Raw genomic sequence first — 21,138 nt, 5'->3', positions numbered from 1 at the left:
GCCAACATGGCAAAACTCCATCTCTACTAAAAATACAAAAATTAGCTAGGCATGGTGGGGTGCCCCTGTGGTCTCAGCTACTAAGGACTTGGCTGAGGCATGAGAATTGCTTGAACCTGAGAGGCGGAGGTTGCATTGAGCCAAGATCCTGCCACTGAACACCAGCCTAGGCAACAGAGCAAGGCTCCCTCTCAAAAGAAAAAAAAAAAAAAAAAATCTAAGATTTTGTGGTATTAAACACGGTTCTCTATAATCAAAAAGTTGATTGCAAAACATTTAGCAAGTTCTCTCTGTTCTTTCATTCTCTTCCTTTCTTTGTTTCTTTCCTTTTCCTTTCCTCTTTTACTCTCTTCACCTAGATCTCTGGCTTTATGTGTCTGCATTCTGATTCTTGGTATTTTTAGTCTTGCCTTAAGTCATACTTTTAATGGCAGTGGTGTGGGCAGAAAGGAGTTGGGAGGATAATGGCAGGCCTGTGCTGTCCACAGCCCAAGTATGAGAAGGTAGATGCTTCAGTTGTTAGGGGCTCCCACTCCATACCTACCCACATGCCTATTTGGAGGAAAGAACATTTTTCTGTGTGGAGGTGGCATTCATGTTGAAAGGGGATGGTTGATGGTGTTATTTTTGTTCCCCACAAATGTGGATGTTTAAAATAGTGCTTTATTCAATCGGCATAAGTGACACATAGACTATGTATAGTGGTGGAACTGGGCCTGGCAGGTGACAAGGGTCAGATCTCACCAAAATCAAGCATCATGGTTCTCCACTGATAGTACCCAAGGAATCAGCTCTGAGGATGGCCAGCACAGACCCCCATCTTAAGTGGACTGGCAAATTTGCTTGCACAACTACCGAATTGTCTGAAATGGAGGTACCTCAGAGCCAGTGAACTGGGATTTTGGCTTCATTTCCATGGGTCATGCCAGTGGGTCACATTTCCTCTCTGAATCTCCCTCCAAGCTGCACTGTACTCTTAAAGGGTAAGTGTATTCGTTATTCTTTTGCTTTTTGACTCAGTGCCCTGCAGGCCTGGAATTCAGCCAGTGTAACTGAATCATGAGGCTGCAGCTCAGGCTATATTTAATTGGAGGTTTATTGTCTTGCCATGGTTCTACAAGTTTAGGGATCTTTTTTCAGATTGATTAAGGCACTGTAGGGATTTGAAGTAGTGTCAATTTTGGCTCCATGTGCCCTTTTTAGTGACTATAATGAAAAGTTTACTTAAAGTGTTAAGTTTAGTTCTTTGAAAATTGCCCTTTTATAATTTGAGTCACCATAGTAAGGATTCCAGGAGAGATCCTTTTGAATCAAACAGGTCATGTTTCATAAAGTGTAACTTTGGGGGAAAAGGGATGGAATATTCTATTCCTATGAAAAGTTTTACTACCAAAACTCATCTGATTTGGCTCTCCAAATAAAAAGAAATGCATAGATTTTGAGGCGAATATAAAGCTACCATATGTACCAGGGAGACTTTGAAATATTTCCAGAGTGTCCTTAATTCATTTGAAATGCGTGAAAATTTTGAATTTTATTTAAGAACAAGTGGGGGGAACCATTTAATCAAAAACTTGAGAGTGAAAGATGGCTGTGAGGAAAGAATAATCTCATACTTGCTAGACATCGCTATAATAGATTACATAGAACATTTGGCTGATTTGAATTAGAACCCACATGCCTCCTCCACCCCCAACCTTCTCTTTTCATCTCATTAGAGCCTCTTCTTTTTACCCTCAAGTGTGGTTTCGATATGACTAGGGAATGGACACTAAAAATATTTCTGGAATGACGTGACCCTCTCTCGCCCCATCCAGGAAAGGGACAAGGCTTCACAAGAAACAGCACATGCTTTCCTTTCATTTCTGGGAGTCCCGGGGTCAACCTACAGATGCTGCTTCTTCCGTGGCCGATGGCATTCAGACTCCTCGCTGCTGCCGATGGTGCCAGGCAAACAACTGGACAGGACAGCTCAGCTACAGAACACTGGCCACAGTCTCGGCCAGAGCAGCAGCCCCCCAGCCAGAGACCACCTCCACCGCCCCATCCAGGAGCCTTCCCACCTCCCTCAGGCTTGCTGCGGCCCCGCCACAGGGGCTGAAGAACTGGGAGGTGGTGGCAGCAGTGGCAGCGGTGCCTACAGCCTTGTGGCCAGTCTGGACACGTGGGACCCTGCTTCGGGCAACTCTGCAGCCCCTCCGGGGCCGGAGACGGACCCAAGACTTCCCCAGTGCTCACCATTGTCTTTTCCTGTCGCTGAAACCTGGGCAAGGGCTCATAATGGAAGCTGCCCCTCCTGAGCTGAATTCGAAAGCAAGACAGGCGGAGGTGGGGGACGGGGTGAGCAGTGCTCAAGACAGCCAGGAGCCCAAGCAGCAGCTGTGGCCACTTCCCAAGCCTTCAGCCTCCTCCCAGCGAGAAGCGAAATACGTGGAGATGTGCGCTTCAGCTGAAGTCCAGAGGGAGAGCCCCCGGACCATGAAACTTACCCTGGGGCACTGCCCTGGGGATCAGAGGGCCTCTAGGAGCCCAAAGGAGAAAGCCCAAGATGAACCCAGCAGTCAAAAGTGCAAGGCTCCAAGCCCCCAGAGCAATCCTGCCTCCTCCGAACTCTCTAGATCCCAGCACTCTGCCTCTGAAGAGGGTGGCAACTTCTCATCTTCCTCATCCTCCTCCCCGATGAACAAAGCAGAAGAGGATGGCCTTTCCAAAATGGAGGACTCCACTACATCCACAGGGGCTCTGGCCACCTCCTCTTCATCCTTAGGCTTTGAGAGTGAGAGTGGTGAAAGTGAAGGTTGCCAGCCCGTGGGAGGAGAAGGAGAGAAAATATCAGGAGGAGGGGGAGGAGGAGGAAAAGGAGGAGGGGGAGGAGGGGCAGGAGATGGAACAGAGTGCAGGGACATTATTGCCAGGTCCCAGGGTAGCAGGGACCCCCCCAAAGTCGAAGAGGCTCACTACATCACCACCCATGAGATCCAGCTGAGTGAGGTTGAACAGGACATGGATTTCGACGTGGGACTGGCCTCCCGCTGGGATTTCGAGGACAACAACGTGATCTACTCATTCGTGGATTATGCTTCCTTTGGTGGCAGCGACGAGACCCCAGGGGACACCACCAGTCTGACCGAAGAGGACGACGACAACAGCTGCTACCTCAGCACCACTCCCAGCACCAACACCACCCGGACGCCCAGCCCTACCAGCAGCGACCTGGCCCGCCCCAATGCAGGCCACAGTGGCCGCGACACCAGCAGCACGGAAGTGGGCAGCGGCCCCTCTGACAGTGGCCCCACTCCCCCACCCACTGGGCCTGGCACTGCCCCCCTGACTGAGGCCTTGCCCGAGACCCCGGAGGCAGCTTCAGGGGCAGTAGCCGCCGCCGCAAGCAGCTGTGGGAGTGCAGCAAGCCAGATCCTCCTATCAATCAAACCGGCTTCCCGGGCTATAAATGAGCCTAGCAACGTGCGCGCAAAGCAAAACATTATTTATGCTGCCAAGCATGAAGGCGACATGAGCCTCCGCGTCTCTACAGCTGCTGAACACAATTCAAGTTCTCTGAAGCAAAACCCGGCTGCAGCAGTGGCTCAGGACCATGCAAAGAAATTCATTGCTGTCCCTGCTCGCCTGCAAACCAGGTGCGGGGCCATCCGGGCGAAGGAGCTGGTGGACTACTCCAGCGGAGCCTCCAGTGCCGTGAGCGAACTGGACGATGCGGACAAAGAGGTGCGTAACCTGACCTCCCGGGCCTTCCGGAGCCTGGCTTACCCCTACTTTGAGGCTCTGAACATCAGCTCCCGGGAATCCTCCGCCACGCTCTCCGAAGTGGGCTTTGGGCGCTGGTCAACTTTCCTGGACTTAAAATGTGGGGGTGTTGGGGCCAGGGTGGAGCAGAGCCTCCTCAGGAGCAGTGCAGCCTCTGTGGCTGCAGGTCTGAGGAAGGGCAGTGGGGCCCGGGCCACTGCCGACCAGCTCTACATCCAGTCCAAGAAGTCTCAGACCAAGGCCTTGGAGTTCGTGGTTAGCAAAGTGGAGGGGGAAATCAAACATGTGGAGACGCCCCTGTGTTTCCAGAAGCAGGTCCAGACGGGCTCCCGTGTCGTTACCCTTTTGGAGCCCCTGAATGTACGCAGTGAGAGCAAAGCCAGCTCGGCCCCTGGGCCTGGCAGGACCACCAAAGGCCCCGGCAAGGGTCCGGGGTCGTCATACACGGACGACGGCTCCGAGACCTCCGAGGGCAGCAAGCCAGCCTCCCGCGCTGATGGCCCCCAGAAGTCCAAGTTCGCCTCCAGTCTGCTAAAAAATGTCATTTCCAAGAAGATGCAGCGGGAACACGAATTCAAAATGGAGAGGGGAGAAGTCACGGATACATCCCACCACCTCGCAGGCACCTCCAAGGAGACGGAGGGCGCCCCCGGGAGCGAGAGGCAGCGAGAGAGGGGCCTGCAGAGGCAGAGCTCTCGTCACTCCGAGGTCGGCTCCGAGTACACCGTGGTCAGCGTGTCCGACGCGGGCGGGGAGGGGTCCGTGGCAGGCTCCAAATCCCCAGTCTTCAAAGCCAGTACTCCTCGCGAGCGCAGCGCAGGCCCTAGCCGGAATTTCACTGATGGACACACAGAAGTGTGTGAAATTAAAAAGAGTGCCTCAGAGACTGTCAAGGGCATCTTCCTCCGCAGTCAGAACAGTGCGTTCCGGTCATGGAAGGAGAAAGAGGCCGAGAAGCGGGAGGAGCAAGCCCCTATCGGGAAGCTGAAGCTGCCCAAAGGAGGCGACTGGCGGGCTGATCTCGGGGAGATTTCTGCCAGCAAGAACACCATCATGTCACGCCTCTTTGTCCCCAACATCCAGCAGACACCCAAAGACAAGCAGCCGGGGAAGCAGGCCACCAAGTATCCTGCTGCTCAGGCCACTTCCACAGCGGTGATCAGACCCAAGGCTCCCGAAATCAAGATCCGGCTGGGGAGTGTGCAGCAGCCGAGCTCAGACTTCAACATTGCCAAGTTGCTCACGCCCAAGCTGGCAGGTGGCAGCGCCTCTAACCTGTTCAAGACCATTGAGGACAATAGCAGGGCACAGCAGAAACTCTTCCGCGGGGACAACCTAGAAAAAGTGCCCCATTTCCAGGTGAGAGACATCAGAGACAAGTCCAAGGCTCAAGGCCCCCTCCACCAGGTGAGAGATGTCAGGAAACTAATTAAAGGGTCAGGGGATAGCAGTGACAAGGGCAGTGTTACCCCAGAGCAGGGGCTGACTGGACCCAAATCCAGGCAGCTGTCTGCAGCAGCTGGCGGATCTGGATCCCTGTCTCCCATGGTGATTACATGCCAGGCTGTAGTGAACCAGAGGGAAGACAGCATGGACCGAGAGCCCAGGGAGAGCATGGGCAAAGGGGGCAGCAGCAGAGTCTTGAATTCCTCCTCCCCAGAAGGGACAGTCTTGGTTCACAGGGCATCTGGCAGGCTGCCTGTGGCTACCATTGCCCCCAATAAGCCCGAGCAGGGCTCATACCTGCCTGTGCTCAAGATTGTCTCCAAGGCTTCCACCCAGAAGACTCCAGAGAAGCTCAAGGAGGAGGAGGTAAAGGAGGAAGGGAAAGCCACAAAGCCAGCCCGGAATGCCCTGGAGAAGCTGACTGCAGCCGTGAGGTCCATGGAAGAGCTGTACAGCTTCAACAGGAATGAGTGGAAGCGCAAAAGCGACCCCTTGCCTATGATGATGGACAGCCACGTGCTGTCACTCATTGCCAGTGAGGAGAGGGAAGGAGTAGTGGGTGCTGAGGGAGACCACGACAAGCTGTCCAAACGGCTTGGTGAGGTGGAAGAACGGGGCACAGGAAACAAAGCTGGTGTGGTCCTGCGAGGGGCCCCCATAGAACGTCTGCAGCGGAGAAACTCCAACCCCAGCGCTGAGAGTGTGTCTGCCAGGGCAGCGGCCTTTGAGAACCTGGCCAGGGAAAGACCCCGATCTCTCTATATTCCCCAAGTCCACAAGGATGTGGAGAGAACACAGCCCCTGCAGCCCCTCCCACCACTCCCCAGCAACCGGAACGTGTTCACTGTAAGTGCCAGCAGCATCCAGAAAACTGGGGGTGTCGCTGGCAAGTTCCCACAAGGGCCTTCTCCAGAGAGTCCTTCAGCGGCTAAGGGCATCAAATCACAGGGACTCCGGTCCCTCAAGATCCCTCCAGCCACCCGGACACCTCCTGATGAGGTGACCAACAGGAAAAGTGGCAGCAATTTGGAGAAGAGCAACAGTGACTGTGAGAATTACCTGACCATCCCTCTTAAAGGAAACTCTGCTGCAGGGGAATTTCTTAGCAGGCCTGGGGTTTCCAGGGAGGGGCCCCCCAACTCCTCAGCTGCCACTCTCTGTAGTTTACCCCCACTGAGTGCCCGCAGTCAGGTCCCCAGTAGCTCCAAAGGCTCTCAGGTTAGTGGAACCAGCCGACCAGCTTGGCGTACCAAACCTGAAAACCCCCGGGAGACAGTAGCTGCCCCCCAAGGGCCCCAGAGCCCTGAGCATCCCCCCACCACCATCTACCACCAGCCTCCACTGCCCTTCACTCTACAGGGGGCCCAGCCCCAGGTCCTCTGCTTCTCCCCACCCAGCATGCCTGCCCCTGCACCTGCAGGCTCAGCTCCAGTTCCCACAGACCCCTTCCAGCAGCCACAGCCTCAACAGACCCAGCGTAAGATGCTCCTGGATGTGACAACTGGCCAGTACTATCTGGTGGACACACCGGTACAGCCCATGACCCGGAGACTGTTTGACCCTGAGACAGGGCAGTATGTGGATGTGCCCATGACCTCCCAGCAGCAGGCTGTGGCTCCCATGTCCATCCCTGTGCCTCCCTTGGCCCTGAGTCCTGGGGCTTACGGACCTACCTACATGATTTACCCTGGGTTTCTGCCCACCATGCTGCCCACAAATGCCCTGCAGCCCACACCAATTGCTCGTACTCCAGGAGGCGGTGAGCTCTCCCCAATGGCGGCCGAGCCTTCCAGCAAAGAGGCAGCTGCAGCGTTCACTGAGGCCCCATACTTCATGGCTTCTGGTCAGTCTCCAGCCTCCTCATCCTCCTCAGCCCCAGCAGCCACATCTCAACTTGTAGGGGCCAAGGGCTTTGCCCAGCTGCATGGCAAGCCTGTCATCAGCATTACTTCGCAGCCCCTGGGGCCACGAATCATTGCTCCCCCTTCCTTTGATGGCACCACTATGAGCTTTGTGGTAGAACACAGATGATGGGCAGCCATCAGGAAGTGGAATGAAACACTCCTGGTAAGTGAATTTCACTTTGATAATCAGGTTTACGAGAGTAAGAACAATAATTTTTTTGTTTGTGTTTGAAGTAAGAGATTTACAACAAAGGAGGCTGTCTCTAAAAATGGAGGTTTTGAGAGAATAGAATAAAACCACATCCAATTTACAAAGGGGATAATTTTGCCAGGATTCTCCCCTCTCTCCAGGCTTCATTCCCCAAGGTCAGCCTTTGCCCTTTGACCTTTTCAGATTGCCTGAGTGTTTTTTCCCACCTGAGAGTAGAAGGGAAGTGAACCTTGGGTCTGTCCCTTTGGTCTGTGGTAAACGTTGTCAGGGCAAAGAAATGAAAATCCAGCTTGGATTTTGTGGAGTGAGCCTCACTCTGTTTGTGACAACCCTAGGGACAGGAGGCACTGAACATCCTAGGAGGTCATTGCAGAACCCTTCAATCTGTTTGCTCCCCAGAAGTATGGAGAAGCAAAGACAGATGTTTCTTGTAGGAACATTTTCTAAAATCTGCAAAAAAGCTTCTTTCTCCTCTTGTATCTTCCTTTTGAAATTGCTTATAAAAGCTGCTGTATGTTTTAAGCTCTTGTTTCTCAGTTTTCAGATAATCAGAACACATTCTTGGGATGAGTTCAAGGTCTTTAATGTGTCTTACACATACACACACACACACACACACACACACACACACACACACACTTTGATTTCTATGGAGAATTCTGGAGCTGCAGTTACTCCTTGCTTCAATGGAGTTGCTGTGTTTAATCCAGTCCTGTTCAGACTGAACACATTATGCTTTGCTGCTAATCCCCACATGACTGTTATTTTCATATCTGCATTCTTTCTTCAGAAAAGAATCAACTTCCACACCTACCCCCAGGTAAAGGAAACCAGAGTAAATAGATTCCTCACACCTAAGTTAATCCAAATGTCCAAACAGGAATCCCTGGAAATACAGTACATGGAACTTGATAGGAAGAGGGAGCTTTACTTGTTCAAACTGGGACATTTCAGGTCAAACACATGACAGGGCAAAGACACCTTCAGATACGAGCGTAAAGGTGTCAGAACTGTGTGGGGACAAACTTGTCCCTTACACTCCTGTTCTCTTCAGATGGGGAAAGGGTGATATTATAAATGCTTCTAGGACTTTCAGTCTTTGGTAAGATCATATTCTGAACTAAAAAAAAAAAAGAAGAGAAATCCTATTTATGCTTCCATAATAAAAAATAAGTTATTTCTCTCTTCTCTGTTATAACTGAAAAGGAACAGGAGTATTGTTGCTTTGTGCAATGAAAGAGCCTTCATTCTGGAGTTAGGATCATTGGATTTTGGAGTCACACAGCTTCTCACCAGCTGTGTGATGTTGGGCATTACAAGCTTTTTAGCATTCATGTGTCATCTTTAGTGGGGGCAATAATATCTAACCCTAAACATGTATCTAAATATCAGATGATATAACAGTGTATTGCAAGCTAAAAATTTTGTTCAAATTAAGGGATTGTTACTGAATATTATTACACTTATTGGACTGTAAGACAATATTAGGCATTGTTTAAAAAACCCTTAAACCTTTCTGTAAGAATTCAGTTGAAAGCACAAGCCTCATTTTAGCTGCAATCTAGAAATACATTATTTAAATTCTTCTTCTGGGAGAGTCTGCAACAGGCACTGTGTGATGATAACATATAAAGAGGGGAGGGAGAAAAGTAAAAACAAATAAGTCATATTTTGTTTAGTGTAGAAAATTAAAAAAAAATTCAATATGCATGGGTAGGAAACTCAGAATTAGAGAATTAGTTTCGCAGAAGGAAAAGAGTAGCCTATAGGCAAAAGTGTTTTAATTACTTAGACAGGTGGTGTGTTTACCTAGGACTGTTTGGGACCAGCTAATGCTATGAGACCTTTGTGCAAGCTGTGGAGGTACAGAAGCAAGGGGAAGGGAGGACAGGGAAGAGAGGGAAGATCGGGCACACACTTGCACAGTATCCTCTTAAGCAGCTGCCTTGGGCCTTTCGCCTGTCTGTTGAGTCTAGAGAGATTAGACTTGGGGTTGTTTCCAATAGACACAGATATGCATTAGAGTTTTTAGCATTTGGGACTTGAATGGTGATATTTGAAAATTTTTCCCTTTTTGAAAGCACGACCTTTATTTTAGTAAATAAAGCCCTAAAGATAGACAGAAAGGCCAAATCTGGTTGGCAACTAAAGATTAGCTTTTTGTATGTAGGCAAAAGTTGACTTAGCCAAATTGAAATAATGAATTAAAAATTTTTCAAAATTCACGTTTTTGAACATTCAATACCACCCTCCAAAGAAAAGCCAGATGGATTTTTTTTAAGTGTGTAATTCTTCTCCTTGTGTAAAAAATTATAAGTACTGTTCAGATATTTCAAGATGCTCATATAGATGGTCAGTGTGAGAAATCTTGAAAGGTGATTTCAGGTCAAAATTTCCTTTAAAAACCAGACTTATTGCAGATATTTGTTTTGAGGTAGGGTAGGTTTATGTGCCCTTTTCAAATGAGAATTTATGTAAATGATTTTTATCTGACCACAATATTTCACAGAGAAGAAAACTGGAACTTAGAAAGAAATGGTTTGCTGAGGTCCCCAGAGAATGAGATAACCAGGATGTTTAGAACCAGCTCTTAACTCCTGGGTGACACCATGCTCCCTGCAGACCACTCTATGTTCCTTGGTGTGATGCATGGAGCAAAAAAGGGACAGTAAAGAAGGTATAATGAGCTCTGAACTGGCAGCAAGGACACCTGGGATCTGCTCTGTGGTGGCATTTGGCTATTAACCATCTGTGTTTCCATTTGCCTCTCTGGACATTTGTAAAATGAATGTTTCAACAAAATGCACTAATTCAACAAGCATGAATTACACGCCTACATTCCACCAGCCACTGTGTACTCCCTGTTGGGGCCGTAAACCCACATACGGATAACACAAATTAGGGGCTTACACTCTAGCAGGAGACAAACTTGTACACACAAAACTATAAAACAAGTGTTCAAGAACTGTCATAACCTTTAAGATTCCTTCCAGTTCAAATAATAAGTATTTCATCATCTATTTTTAGCACCACATTGCAACAGGGAGCTTCACTTTTTTTCCTTCCCGTATATATTTGGACATAAACAGCTGCTGTTATCTTTTTCTGATTATTCTCTTATAAATGTTCCCTTATTTAAAAAATTTTTATAGGTGAGTTTTTCTCACTTCTCTTCATCCTGTGGTCTATATTCCAGTATTTCTCAGATTTTGCCATGCCACACCACATCTAAAAAGATAATAATATTATTCATTTTATTAGTATTTAGGACTCCGATCTCACATTGTGATTAATAGACAAGGCTGTGTACCACCTGGGACCCAACTGCTCAGATGGCTACAGCAGTAATCCAATTGCAACACACCAGTGTACTAGGCACACCAGCTGCAAAACTTCGCCACTTTCTTTTTCGTTGTTGTTAGGCCTTTTTGTCTGTCTATTTTGGTTTTTAATGTTCCCTCTCCACATGATCTTTGAAAACTTTTTAATGAGTTTATTTATTTATTTTTTTTAGATTTCTGTTATTCGAGGCACATGGCTATATTTTTCTCTTCCTGACATACTCTCCTGCCCATGCACTTAGATGCTATATTTTTGTTTTAAGATTTTAATTGAGACTTGATACTAAATACCATTTACAAGGGCATAAAGATAAAATAAATATGTAATATTAATAAAAGAAAACTTTCATTGGCACAAGTAGTGGATATCAGCCTAAGGGAACAGCAATTATTTTGTTTCATTTTTATGTCCTTTTTCTCTTTTTACCGTAAGCCTTTGTTTCTTCATTTCTCCCTGTGTTTCATGTTGCTCCTGCATTGTTGGTCTTTCTTTTCTATTTACTTCCTCAGAGTTATTTCTACCCCCTGTATAGGGCCCCATGCATCAGCAACTGAAGTAGGAAGAGCAAGGGCTGGATTCAGGGAGAGCTGTTTTATTATTCTAAGGGGTCCCTAGACTGGTCCTTAGATTATCAAACCCAGTCTCTTTGTACTAAAATTCCAAGAGGAAATTGGCACATAGAGAGGTTAAGTGACCCTTCCTTAGTCACAGAACTGGGACTCAAAACCTAAATATTCCATGCCAGAGTCTTTTCCTTTTTTAGAGGTGGAGTCACTACATTGCCCAGGCTGGAGTGCAGTGGTGCATAGGCACTTTCTTCTTGCTGTCCATTTCTCCTTTTCCTTTTCTCCCTAAGGCCACTTTCTTTGATGGAGTTACTTCCTGGTGTCTGTCCCACTAGTCTCTCTTTTTCCCGTTGCCATTTACTTGAGAGTTTATTTTCTGTCCTTTGCTTTTTTATTTTTGCAACTTGTTCCTTATTGTGGTTTCTCATTTTCCATTCACTTCAACTTGATTTAGTTCAACGTGCCACCACCTTGCTTCTTCCCTTTTCCTCACTTTTTTTGTAGTTTGTTTTTTATCACAGATTAGACCGCTTAAAGGGTGGGACTGGGTGGGTTCTCCAGCTCACCTGAATGTTCTTAAAGCATTGTACTTGCAGCCCAGGCAAGTCATCTGAGGGACAGGAACTTTGCTGCCCCAGCGCATGCAGGCCAGGTAGCTAATCTGCAGGCTATAACCTAGACATTTTATTTTCACTTCATTCCATAATTACCTTCATGAATTGATTAGTTTATTTCTATTTTCCCCACTAACTTGGTAGTGACTTCCTCTCCCAATTATTGTATATAGCTGCTGTTTTGTTTTATCTTCTTAATGTATTTTTTTGTTTTTGCCTTTTCTTTTCTCCCTTTCCCTTTAATTGCAATGTGGCTTTCCTCTAGCTTACTATTTCATACCTTTCTTCACAATTCCACTGCCTTTTTATTTTCTTTTTTAACTTACCTAAAATTAATAAAAAATGAAAAGTAATAGCTAGTGTGTATTAATCATTTAGTATATACCAAGACTTAACATCATTGAATTTCTAACACAGGTAGGTACTATTTTTAATCTCTGTTTGACAAATTAAACATTAACTTGTCCCACATCAACAGCTATTGAAATCCAGGCACTTGGAGCTCCATGCCCGTTCTCTTATAGATCACCCCCTTGTTCATCTATTTGTCTTATTCTCTGCTTTCTGGTCTCAGTTCTTTGTTGTAAATTGTCCCTCTTCCCTTATCTGTTCTTTGTGTCAGGACTTTCCCACTACCTAACTTCTCCAAAATTTTTCAGCCCTTGCATTTTTCCTCTCGGCCACATCAGTCCGCTAAAGGGTTAATTATATGAAACATTAAAGTCCTTGTGGATGGGAGAAGAGAACACAGTTGGCATTTGACTGGCTGCCCTGCTGCTGATTTTCCAAACTTCTGTTTCATTCAGAGGAAATAGAATCTTCTGGCCGTTTTACTGCCGTGGAGTGTGTGTGTGTGTGTGTGTGTGTGTGTGTGTGTGGTTTGGGGGAAAGGGCAAGGAAAGGGAATAAGGTAAGAAACTGACCCTGAATCTGTCAGTGTTCAGCATATACTAAAACTCTATGTGTGCTTTTCATTTTATTAAAAAACTAGCTGTCCTTAGAACACTGTATGCCCCAAAAAGAAACCTGAGCCAGCTTAAGGACTCCTAGGAGCTGTGGCTCCCAGCGGTGGGAGAATTTTTGTTTATGTAAAGCAGAAGAACGTGGGCTATAAAGGTAAGGGTGAAATCTTCTTGGATACCAGTGAATTAAAGCATTTTAGTTGAAGGGGAGCTGTGTGACTTTTACTAAAGCACAAGTATGTGTGCCTTGAAGTCAGGCAACCCCAACTCAGATTCTAATACTGTTACTTACTAGTCTAAGTAACTAGTCTTACTTACTAGTCACAGTGTAGTCCAGGCAAGTGACTTGCTGTCACTGAGCCTCATTTTCCTCATCTGTTAAATGGGGTACATTTCGGGAGAGTAGTGAGGACTGAATTACAAAACCATGACAGAAGACAGCACCTATACATGGCATGTAGTAAGTGTTCAAGCTCCCTCATAAATGCCTCAGAATCCCCTTATCTTCTCAGGGCCCCTCACCAGAGCAGAAAATCAGCTCTTATCAGTGCAGACTCCCAGGGTAAGCATCATGGACCTGTGCCCAGGATTGCTCTGTATTTCCCCAAACCGGAGGCAGTGCCCACAGCTCTGCAGTCCTCTCTGAGCTAGCTGGCTGATCTCTCAGGGCAGGCCAGTTGGCTGTGTGTCAGGGTACTCTAGTATCCCCCAAGGCCTTCCAGAATGTTATACAACTCTGAGCATAGCTTGCCAGCTGTGTGTGGTGATTTTCCCCTCTGTCTGGGCACAGGCCGGCATGGAGAAAGGGAAAATCTGACCCAGGATCCCTGTTGAACTCTGTCATGTGTTCTGGTCCTAAAACCGTGGGAAGTCATCCAGTTAAACTCCCTGGTGACACAGTGTAGTCATCCTGCATCTTTACTGACTTCTTCATGATCCATTCTACTGCAGTAAATGTTTGTGTGGCCTCTGACAGGTTAGCTATATTGGCGATTTTTATTACTTTTTCTTTAACAGGAATTGGGAGCAACTTTACTAATTCTCAATTTCAGACCAAATTCCTCTGAAATTAGTGTAAGCAGAAGCGATATTCTGTGAATATCTAAAAAGGCAGTATCTATACTATCAATCCCTAAATATGATCCTGGTAGATTGATTAACCAGATTTCTCCTTCATTTCTCAGACTATTACCGTCCTATAGTGCAATCTCTCTCTTGACTGTTTCTTTTCTGTCTCTCTGTCTCCCCTCAATGTCTTCTCACTGCTCAAGGAGTCTTTGCAAACCTTGCCTTGTGATAGGACTCAGCCAGAGTTGTTGTCAAATCCTTGGATCCACATTGAAATGATTCTTCTGAGTCTTATATTTTCTTTTCTCCCTCTTGTAATTAAATTTTATTTTCCTATTGCTGCTTTTGATCTCCTAAGGTAGAAAAACTTACATTCAGCAAATGAGGGGTCTCCAAATTCACAACAGTCCCTTTCATCTTGCAGGTCATTCCTCAATATAAAATACAACACAATAAAATAAACATGGAGTATATACATATGAGCTTACAAAATTATTCTTATGGACTTCTTTTTTAAAACACATATTTAAACAGGTTTGTTTCTAGATGACAGAATTAAAATGTCCCTTGCCTTGCTACTCCGAGTGCATGTAATTGGCTAGATAGCTGTTATTTGATACTTTTTGGAGGTTATTTTTCGCATGAGTCTTCTTAATCCCTAACAAATATTACCTGTAGGCCACTCTATTTCTGTTTTCATAATATTGTGTTCAAATATTAACTCCCAAATGTTAAAAAAAAAAAAGCTTATTTAGGCAAAGTTCTGGTAGATATGCTAGAACTTATGTGGAGATAGAGAGAAAAGGCTAACTTTCAGTAAGCTTTTGAACATGTCAATGCTGTTCTAGATTGACTTAACTAAGTTAGGTTCTAATCAGTACATCTTATTTTAAACAAAATGTACTATGTGAATTTCGACATAATTTAAGTACTGGTCATTTGCTTTACAAGAATTCTCAGTATGGAGTTTACTCATTTAATAAGATTAATAACTAAATTTCAAATATTTCCATTTAGCTTAAATATTTCTGAATGCTAATATTAGAAATATATCTATTATATTATTTTATCTTTGCTATGAATGATTTCAGTGAAAATGAACATTTAACTTTAAAGTCATTTTTGAAGAGTTGATTAGATTTGATTCAAGTTCCAGTTGGGGCAATTTCTCGAAGTTGAGATAATGTTCAGTAAGTTCATAAACATATTTGCCAAGCACATTTTAAAATGTTAACTTCATTATTAACATTGAAATTAGCCAAACAGTTAAATAAAATGTATTTTAATATTTTTCTTGTTTCGTAAAAGTGAAATTTGCTTTTAGAACTAAAAATGTTTTCCTTGACTATGTTTTTTTTTTTAAATTTTTTTATTTTATAGGAGCAAGACAAAAAGATGGACTATTCTTCTTTAATCTGGAATTTGCATTGTAATAGCACTAAGAATTAATTCATCTGAAAAACTTCTTCCACATGTGTTATTCTTAATTTTCGCTTCTTATAAGCCAAGTGTGTAAGTTTCTATATTTTTCTGAACAACCCTCTTAAGGCAGTTTTTATTTTAATTTTATTAAGTTGATTGAATGGTTGCATTTCTTCCCTTTATGACTATTTCTTTTTATACTTCAACACAGGATATAAACTTTCTATTCACCTCCTTTCCCCCTATACTTGTGACTAGACAAACAATTCCTTTGTTCCCATTGTTCCCATTGTTCAGTCAAAACATGCAACAGAATGGGATTGATTCTGTTGTGAACCAAGCTAGCAAATCAGTAATTTGGATCACGAATCTCCTTATAGGTTCTTGGAATATATCAAGACTAGCTGGCTGAGTTGTAGTACATATTTAAGTTTTCAATATGGTGGTCTGCTCTTTGAATAATATATCAGCCAAACCTACCCATTCTCTTGGTTATGCTCTATGTGTTATTTTATTAGGTTTGGCATGATTTCAAATGTGATTGTGAAAAATGGTGATTTTAATGTTTGTGCTTTATTTTATTTTTCCCATTTGTACAATGCCACGACACTATTTGTTGCCTTAAAATAGAATAGCTTGAAATACTGGAAAGCCAATGATTGCATCTAAAGTACTTAGTCTCAGAAAGGTATAAAATATCTATTTTCCTTTAAGAATCCAACTATTTTTGTGGGTGTATAGCATTTTTCTTTTCTTCAATAATTCCCTCCATAGTTGCATACTCATGTCTCTCATAGATTGTTTGGAGTTTAAAGAGTGACCCTTTGGGGCAGTAAAGTAGAATACGGCACTAATTCAGTGGCTCTGATGCACTCTAGCCGTAGCCTTGCTGTCCCAATAACAGTAACCTAGAGTTACAGCACTTGCTCCTTATGAGGCAGGTTTGAAAAGATGTCAAGAATCCAAATCATGGAATCTTTTATCGACATTCAGTACTGTCTCAGTTGTAACCCAATTCTGAAGGCTATTTGAGTGAGTGTTTGCAGTGAGTCTTGAAGACTGGAAGATTTGATTGAACAGATAAATATTTAGCTTGCCACAATAAGTGTATCGATATATACTTGGCAAATGTTACATTGAAATATTACTTAATTACTTTTTAAAGGAATAATTTGAAGTGTTTCCCAGGCTTTTTTTTTTTTTTTTTTTTTTTTTTTAGAATCTCCCTTTATTTACCAATTTGTTTAAAGATAAAGCATTTTGGTAATGTTTTTAATGCCCTATTATTATTTTAATCATCAGCAATATTTTATTTCTGCTTAAAATTCCTTCATAAGCCACAGAGTTTTGTGCTACTCATGACAAAAAGTGTGAGTAAAAAACTGTGAGACTGAGTTTTGTATGATTTATATAATCTTGTTACTTTGTAGTTATGCTTCCCATCTCAGACTCTTAAAAAAAACTTAATTTAACTTTCAGGGTCTTCCTTTAAGGGATCTTACTCTGAAAAAATCTTCTCTTGGGTATAGGGAAAGGTTTGAGGCAGGAATAGTAAACTCTGATCATGATTCAATTGCCTGTTGTGCTGATGAGCTATGAAATGAAGCTATAGACTTTATGAGACATGAAATACGAAACATAGTCTCTATGTATAAAAAAGATGTCCTTGTGCCAAATTCAAGAAAAAGATATTTCTTTATCATAGAGGTCTTCTTACCCAGGCATATCAATCAATTCCCCCCAGAACTTACTGAAGTTTTCTCCACTGGGGAACAAATCTTACAGCATCAGAGCTTCCTCATTTTCAGAAGAGATTGGCTGGGTATAAGGTAACTTAATATTGACCCAAGAAAGTAGAATCCCTTTCAGAAATCTTTACACTTATTTTACTGAAAGCAGCACCAAGAAACCTCCAGTATTTGAATACACCTGGTGAAACGTACATAGAATTTGGGTGGATAGTACCAAACTTGTTAAGACTGGTTTAAAGCCAAATGTGACTTTCAGGAAAAACCAGTGGCCGTGTTGAGTAGTGACCGCTTGCTCACCAACTCTTCAAAAAGAGAAACAACTCCTTCCCTAGAAAATGTGGTAGAGTTGAGGGTTTGGGGCCCATAATCTATGTATCAGTGTTTCTCGCCAGCAGATTTGAGTTTTAAATTCTCACATTGAGGTAAATTAGGACACAAACTAAGGAAAGAAAGAAAAAGCTTTTCATTTGTTTGTGCTATACAAGAGACTTCACCTTTTAGGAAGTTGCCAAGGACACAGTGATGTCAAAGTGGTTAAAAACGCAACTTTTAAATCATGTTCTATTAATATCACGTCATCTATTGATAATTTTATGGTTCTCTATTTCACCAAATCATACAAAGCTGCTAGGCCATTCACTACCTCCAGTGATAGGAAAAAATATTTTCACAGGCATGAGGTAAATCTCAATCTTTATTTTTATTGTTTTGTCATTTCTTGAGGTTGCATGAATATTTGAATGAAGTAATATACCCTTCCTTTTATAACTCAAGTGGAATCAAACAAGAGTCTATGAAGCCTTCTGACCCATAAAACTATTACTTTAATGATGTCCCTTTAGCTACTGAACTTCCTTTTTATTTTTTATTACTATAATACCATTAGTAAAACATTTCCTAAATAGTGCCTTGAACTTGAATCTAATCAGATTTGCCGAGTCTGGCTTTTATAATATCCTCTTAGGGTTGTATGTGTGGCTCAGTTTTCCAGAAGGGCCTCTTTTTATTCTTGATAAAATGGTCATATTTGAAATATGTCCCATTTCAATCGTTTCTGGAAAACTGAACACATTTGTAACCATATAAAAATTGAATTCACCAGAATGTATTTTTTAAAAAAGTACTCACTGAAATTGCCCTCAGGATTAAGTGAAGGCCCAGATATGTAGGTAATGCCATAGCAGATAGGCTCTCTATATGTCCATTTATCATGGAATAAATAAGCTAAGGCAAATTACACTTTATATCTTTATAACAAATCTCAACTATTGACACGCATTTCTAATACATCCTTATGTCACTGGAAATATCTGATGATATAAATTCCTTTTTCTTATTTTCAAATTTGACATGATCATCTTTACCTCTTAAAAAGATACATCTTAATTGTTTTCATACTTCATAGAAATCAAAGTCTGTGTTTGCTACAAATTGAATGCTCACATTACCTGAAATAATATTTTGGACTGCAGGACAGGACAGTATTGATTCCTAAGTAGATTGACTATAATCTCATGATAAGTATGTATATGTGCATGGGAAAACAACATTCAACAATAGTCTTTGTGTTTAAAAACTATCATGGTATACATTTACTTATGTGGTGCTTGAGGAGTTTCATTCTACAGTTTACAAGGTGTAGGTTTGCACCCCAAATTCTCAGGGTATGCTATTTCACCCAAATACTTGAAAGAAAAAGGTGCCCTGTATTTTATCAGTACTGTTGAGGTGGAAATTTTTTGTGTAAGTTTGTTTGAGAAAACTGCTTATAAAAATCAAATTCACAAAATATGTTAGGCTTTCACGTAATTTCTAAGGAGATATATGTAGAAATAAGATATATATTATCAAGAGACTGCTTGTATATTCTTAACTAACTTCTGGGTCCTAAGTAGACCTCACAGGTGCATAAAATCGTTAATAAAGCACATAGCACTTGCTAATTGGTGCCTTAAGCTTGAATCTAATCAGAATTGCAGACTCTGGTCCTCTGGGGTAAAAAACATGTCCATCTGTGGCACGTGTGAGTACTAGGCCCAGAGGAAGAGTCTGAAAATTGAACTCCTTTGTATGTCCTGTGTCTCAGAAGAGAACTGAATGTACAGAGCAGTGTTTGTAAGCTGTTAACATTCAGTATTTCATGTTGCAACTAGAACACATTAGATTTATTCCTGTTTAATTCATCATGGTGCAGAATAAAACACACACACATCTGATTTGATTTCTTTTTCTTTTTTTAAGTTTCATAATTGCTTTTTATGGCTAGTGTTAATGGCAAGAAGTCCTTCCCAGGGCTCCCTGAATAACCTACTATACCTGTATCCACAGCAGGTGATGCTTTCTTTTTATCCCCACTTTGAAGACATGTGTTTCTGTATTTACACATAAATTATACTATTGTATAGTAAAGACAGCAGTGGTTGAAAAGAATGTGAACACTGTAGACGTTATGTTGGAAAAGAGGAGAGTAAATTGTGTGATTAATGGGGAAGGATATTGGATAATGTTGTACCCCGGACTGTGAAAAAAGCTGGTGGTAAATGCGAAGAATGTGAAATTTTAAACTGCTCTCAACATAGGAATCTTGGTGGAAAAGGTTCCTACCAGAGGTCTAATATGATTCAATTGTAGAATGCAATGAACTTGGCCAAGGGAACTTTGAATCCAGCCAAAGGGACTTTGAATCTCAGCAGCTCTGAGAATCACATTTTCAGTGCATTGAATATGGAGTAAACTATTTAGACAAGGATTCTGTGAGACTAGCCTACTTACCTTTAATTGCCAGCATTTGTAAATGATTGTGCAATCTTGTGTAAAGGTCTTTTAACTGTTTTGGAAAAAAAAGTTTTATTGTTTCTTTTTTCCCAGTAAAAGTTACTTCAAAGAAAAAATGCATTGTCTGTCTTTATTTTAACTCAAAAAACAAGCTTTGGATAGTTTTATTTTCTTCTACTTTAAATCCTTCATTTAATTAAAATACTCTATTAGTATTTCACATCCAGGTACTATTCATTTTCTATTGCTGTGGTAACAAATGACCACAACTTTAGTGGCTTAAGACAACATAAATTTATGATCTTAGAGCTCTGGCTGTCAGAAGTCTGGTACTGATTTTTGCCTATACGCAGAGTATTTTACTTCCTGTACCCAAAGTATTTTGGCCAACCTAAGGAGTCTGATCTCAGCTCATTAAGTAGCATTGTGAGGAACACCTAGCAAGGTGCTGACACTCCACTGACACCAGAGAGCAACACAGACAACCTATGTGCCTGAGAGTCCACACTGGGGCCCCAGAAAGTAATGTGGCCATCCCTCTCAGAAACTACATATCAGAGACATACAGTTTGGAAATCTACTGCACAGTGAAGATTAATGCTGTAATATGTCCCTTAAATAATGCACTAGTCAGGTGAGATCACTATAAACCTTAAGATTAAGGCCCCAAAACGCTTGAACATATATTCCACAAAGACAAACATCCAGGATTCCTCACATCTGTCTAGTGGTTGGGGAATATAAAGCAAGAAAGGAAATTAAGGGCAGTTTCAGATCTTATATGTCACCTCTGAGTCACCTCTGGCTTCCGGGTCTTGTTTCTAATGAATTCTCAAACTACAGTCTCCACTTTGCATCAAGTGTGCGCCATTTTTCTCTGCATTGCATTGCCCTGCCAGCCTTCATTGCAGCATGCTCACCCAATCCTGAGTATTTCAGAAACAGAGACTGTATGTGTGGCAGGATTTGGCTGAAGGTTTACCGTAACTCGATGGAGATTAGCAGGTAGTTCATAATATGGCAGGCAACTGCATTAGCATATACCTTAAATCTGAACCACTGGCATTCCTATTCTTAAATAGCCCCATGCCATCTCTGGCACAATGTCATTTTCACTGGTAGCTGAGTTTATTTGTGCTCCAGATACTCTCCTAATTGCTAGAGCCCTCTCTTTCTTCCATCCTCCACTTCCTCTGCTCCCTAGATTTCTGACTCCCAATCCTCCATGTTTCTGTAATTTCTTGTATAAAGCAATTTACCTATCTAATGAATCCCTACTGATGCAGACCCACTACACTATATCCAGAAGATC

The 21,138-nt window shown here is 42.9% G+C and overlaps 1 protein-coding gene across 1 annotated transcript; it reads left to right on the top strand.

The window, feature by feature from the left end:
- The first annotated feature begins 940 nt into the window (after positions 1 to 940).
- On the top strand, positions 941 to 19,942 carry C2H4orf54 (chromosome 2 C4orf54 homolog). The gene is made up of 3 exons (XM_010371646.2): positions 941 to 983; positions 1,818 to 7,278; positions 15,259 to 19,942. Exon 2 carries the CDS (start codon positions 1,849 to 1,851, stop codon positions 7,240 to 7,242), a length of 5,394 nt encoding a protein of 1,797 aa, XP_010369948.2. The 5' UTR covers positions 941 to 983; positions 1,818 to 1,848; the 3' UTR covers positions 7,243 to 7,278; positions 15,259 to 19,942.
- Positions 19,943 to 21,138: the final 1,196 nt, after the last annotated feature.

Source organism: Rhinopithecus roxellana, chromosome 2, assembly GCF_007565055.1.
Source record: "Rhinopithecus roxellana isolate Shanxi Qingling chromosome 2, ASM756505v1, whole genome shotgun sequence".
Taxonomy (NCBI): Eukaryota; Metazoa; Chordata; class Mammalia; order Primates; family Cercopithecidae; genus Rhinopithecus; species Rhinopithecus roxellana.
Note: the sequence above shows the minus strand (reverse complement) of the source record. Positions and strands in the feature narration are given on the sequence as shown.

Excerpts from the sequence above, each read along its gene's own strand:
- C2H4orf54 (XM_010371646.2), top strand. The coding sequence starts at position 1,849 with ATGCTTTCCTTTCATTTCTGGGAGTCCCGGGGTCAACCTACAGATGCT.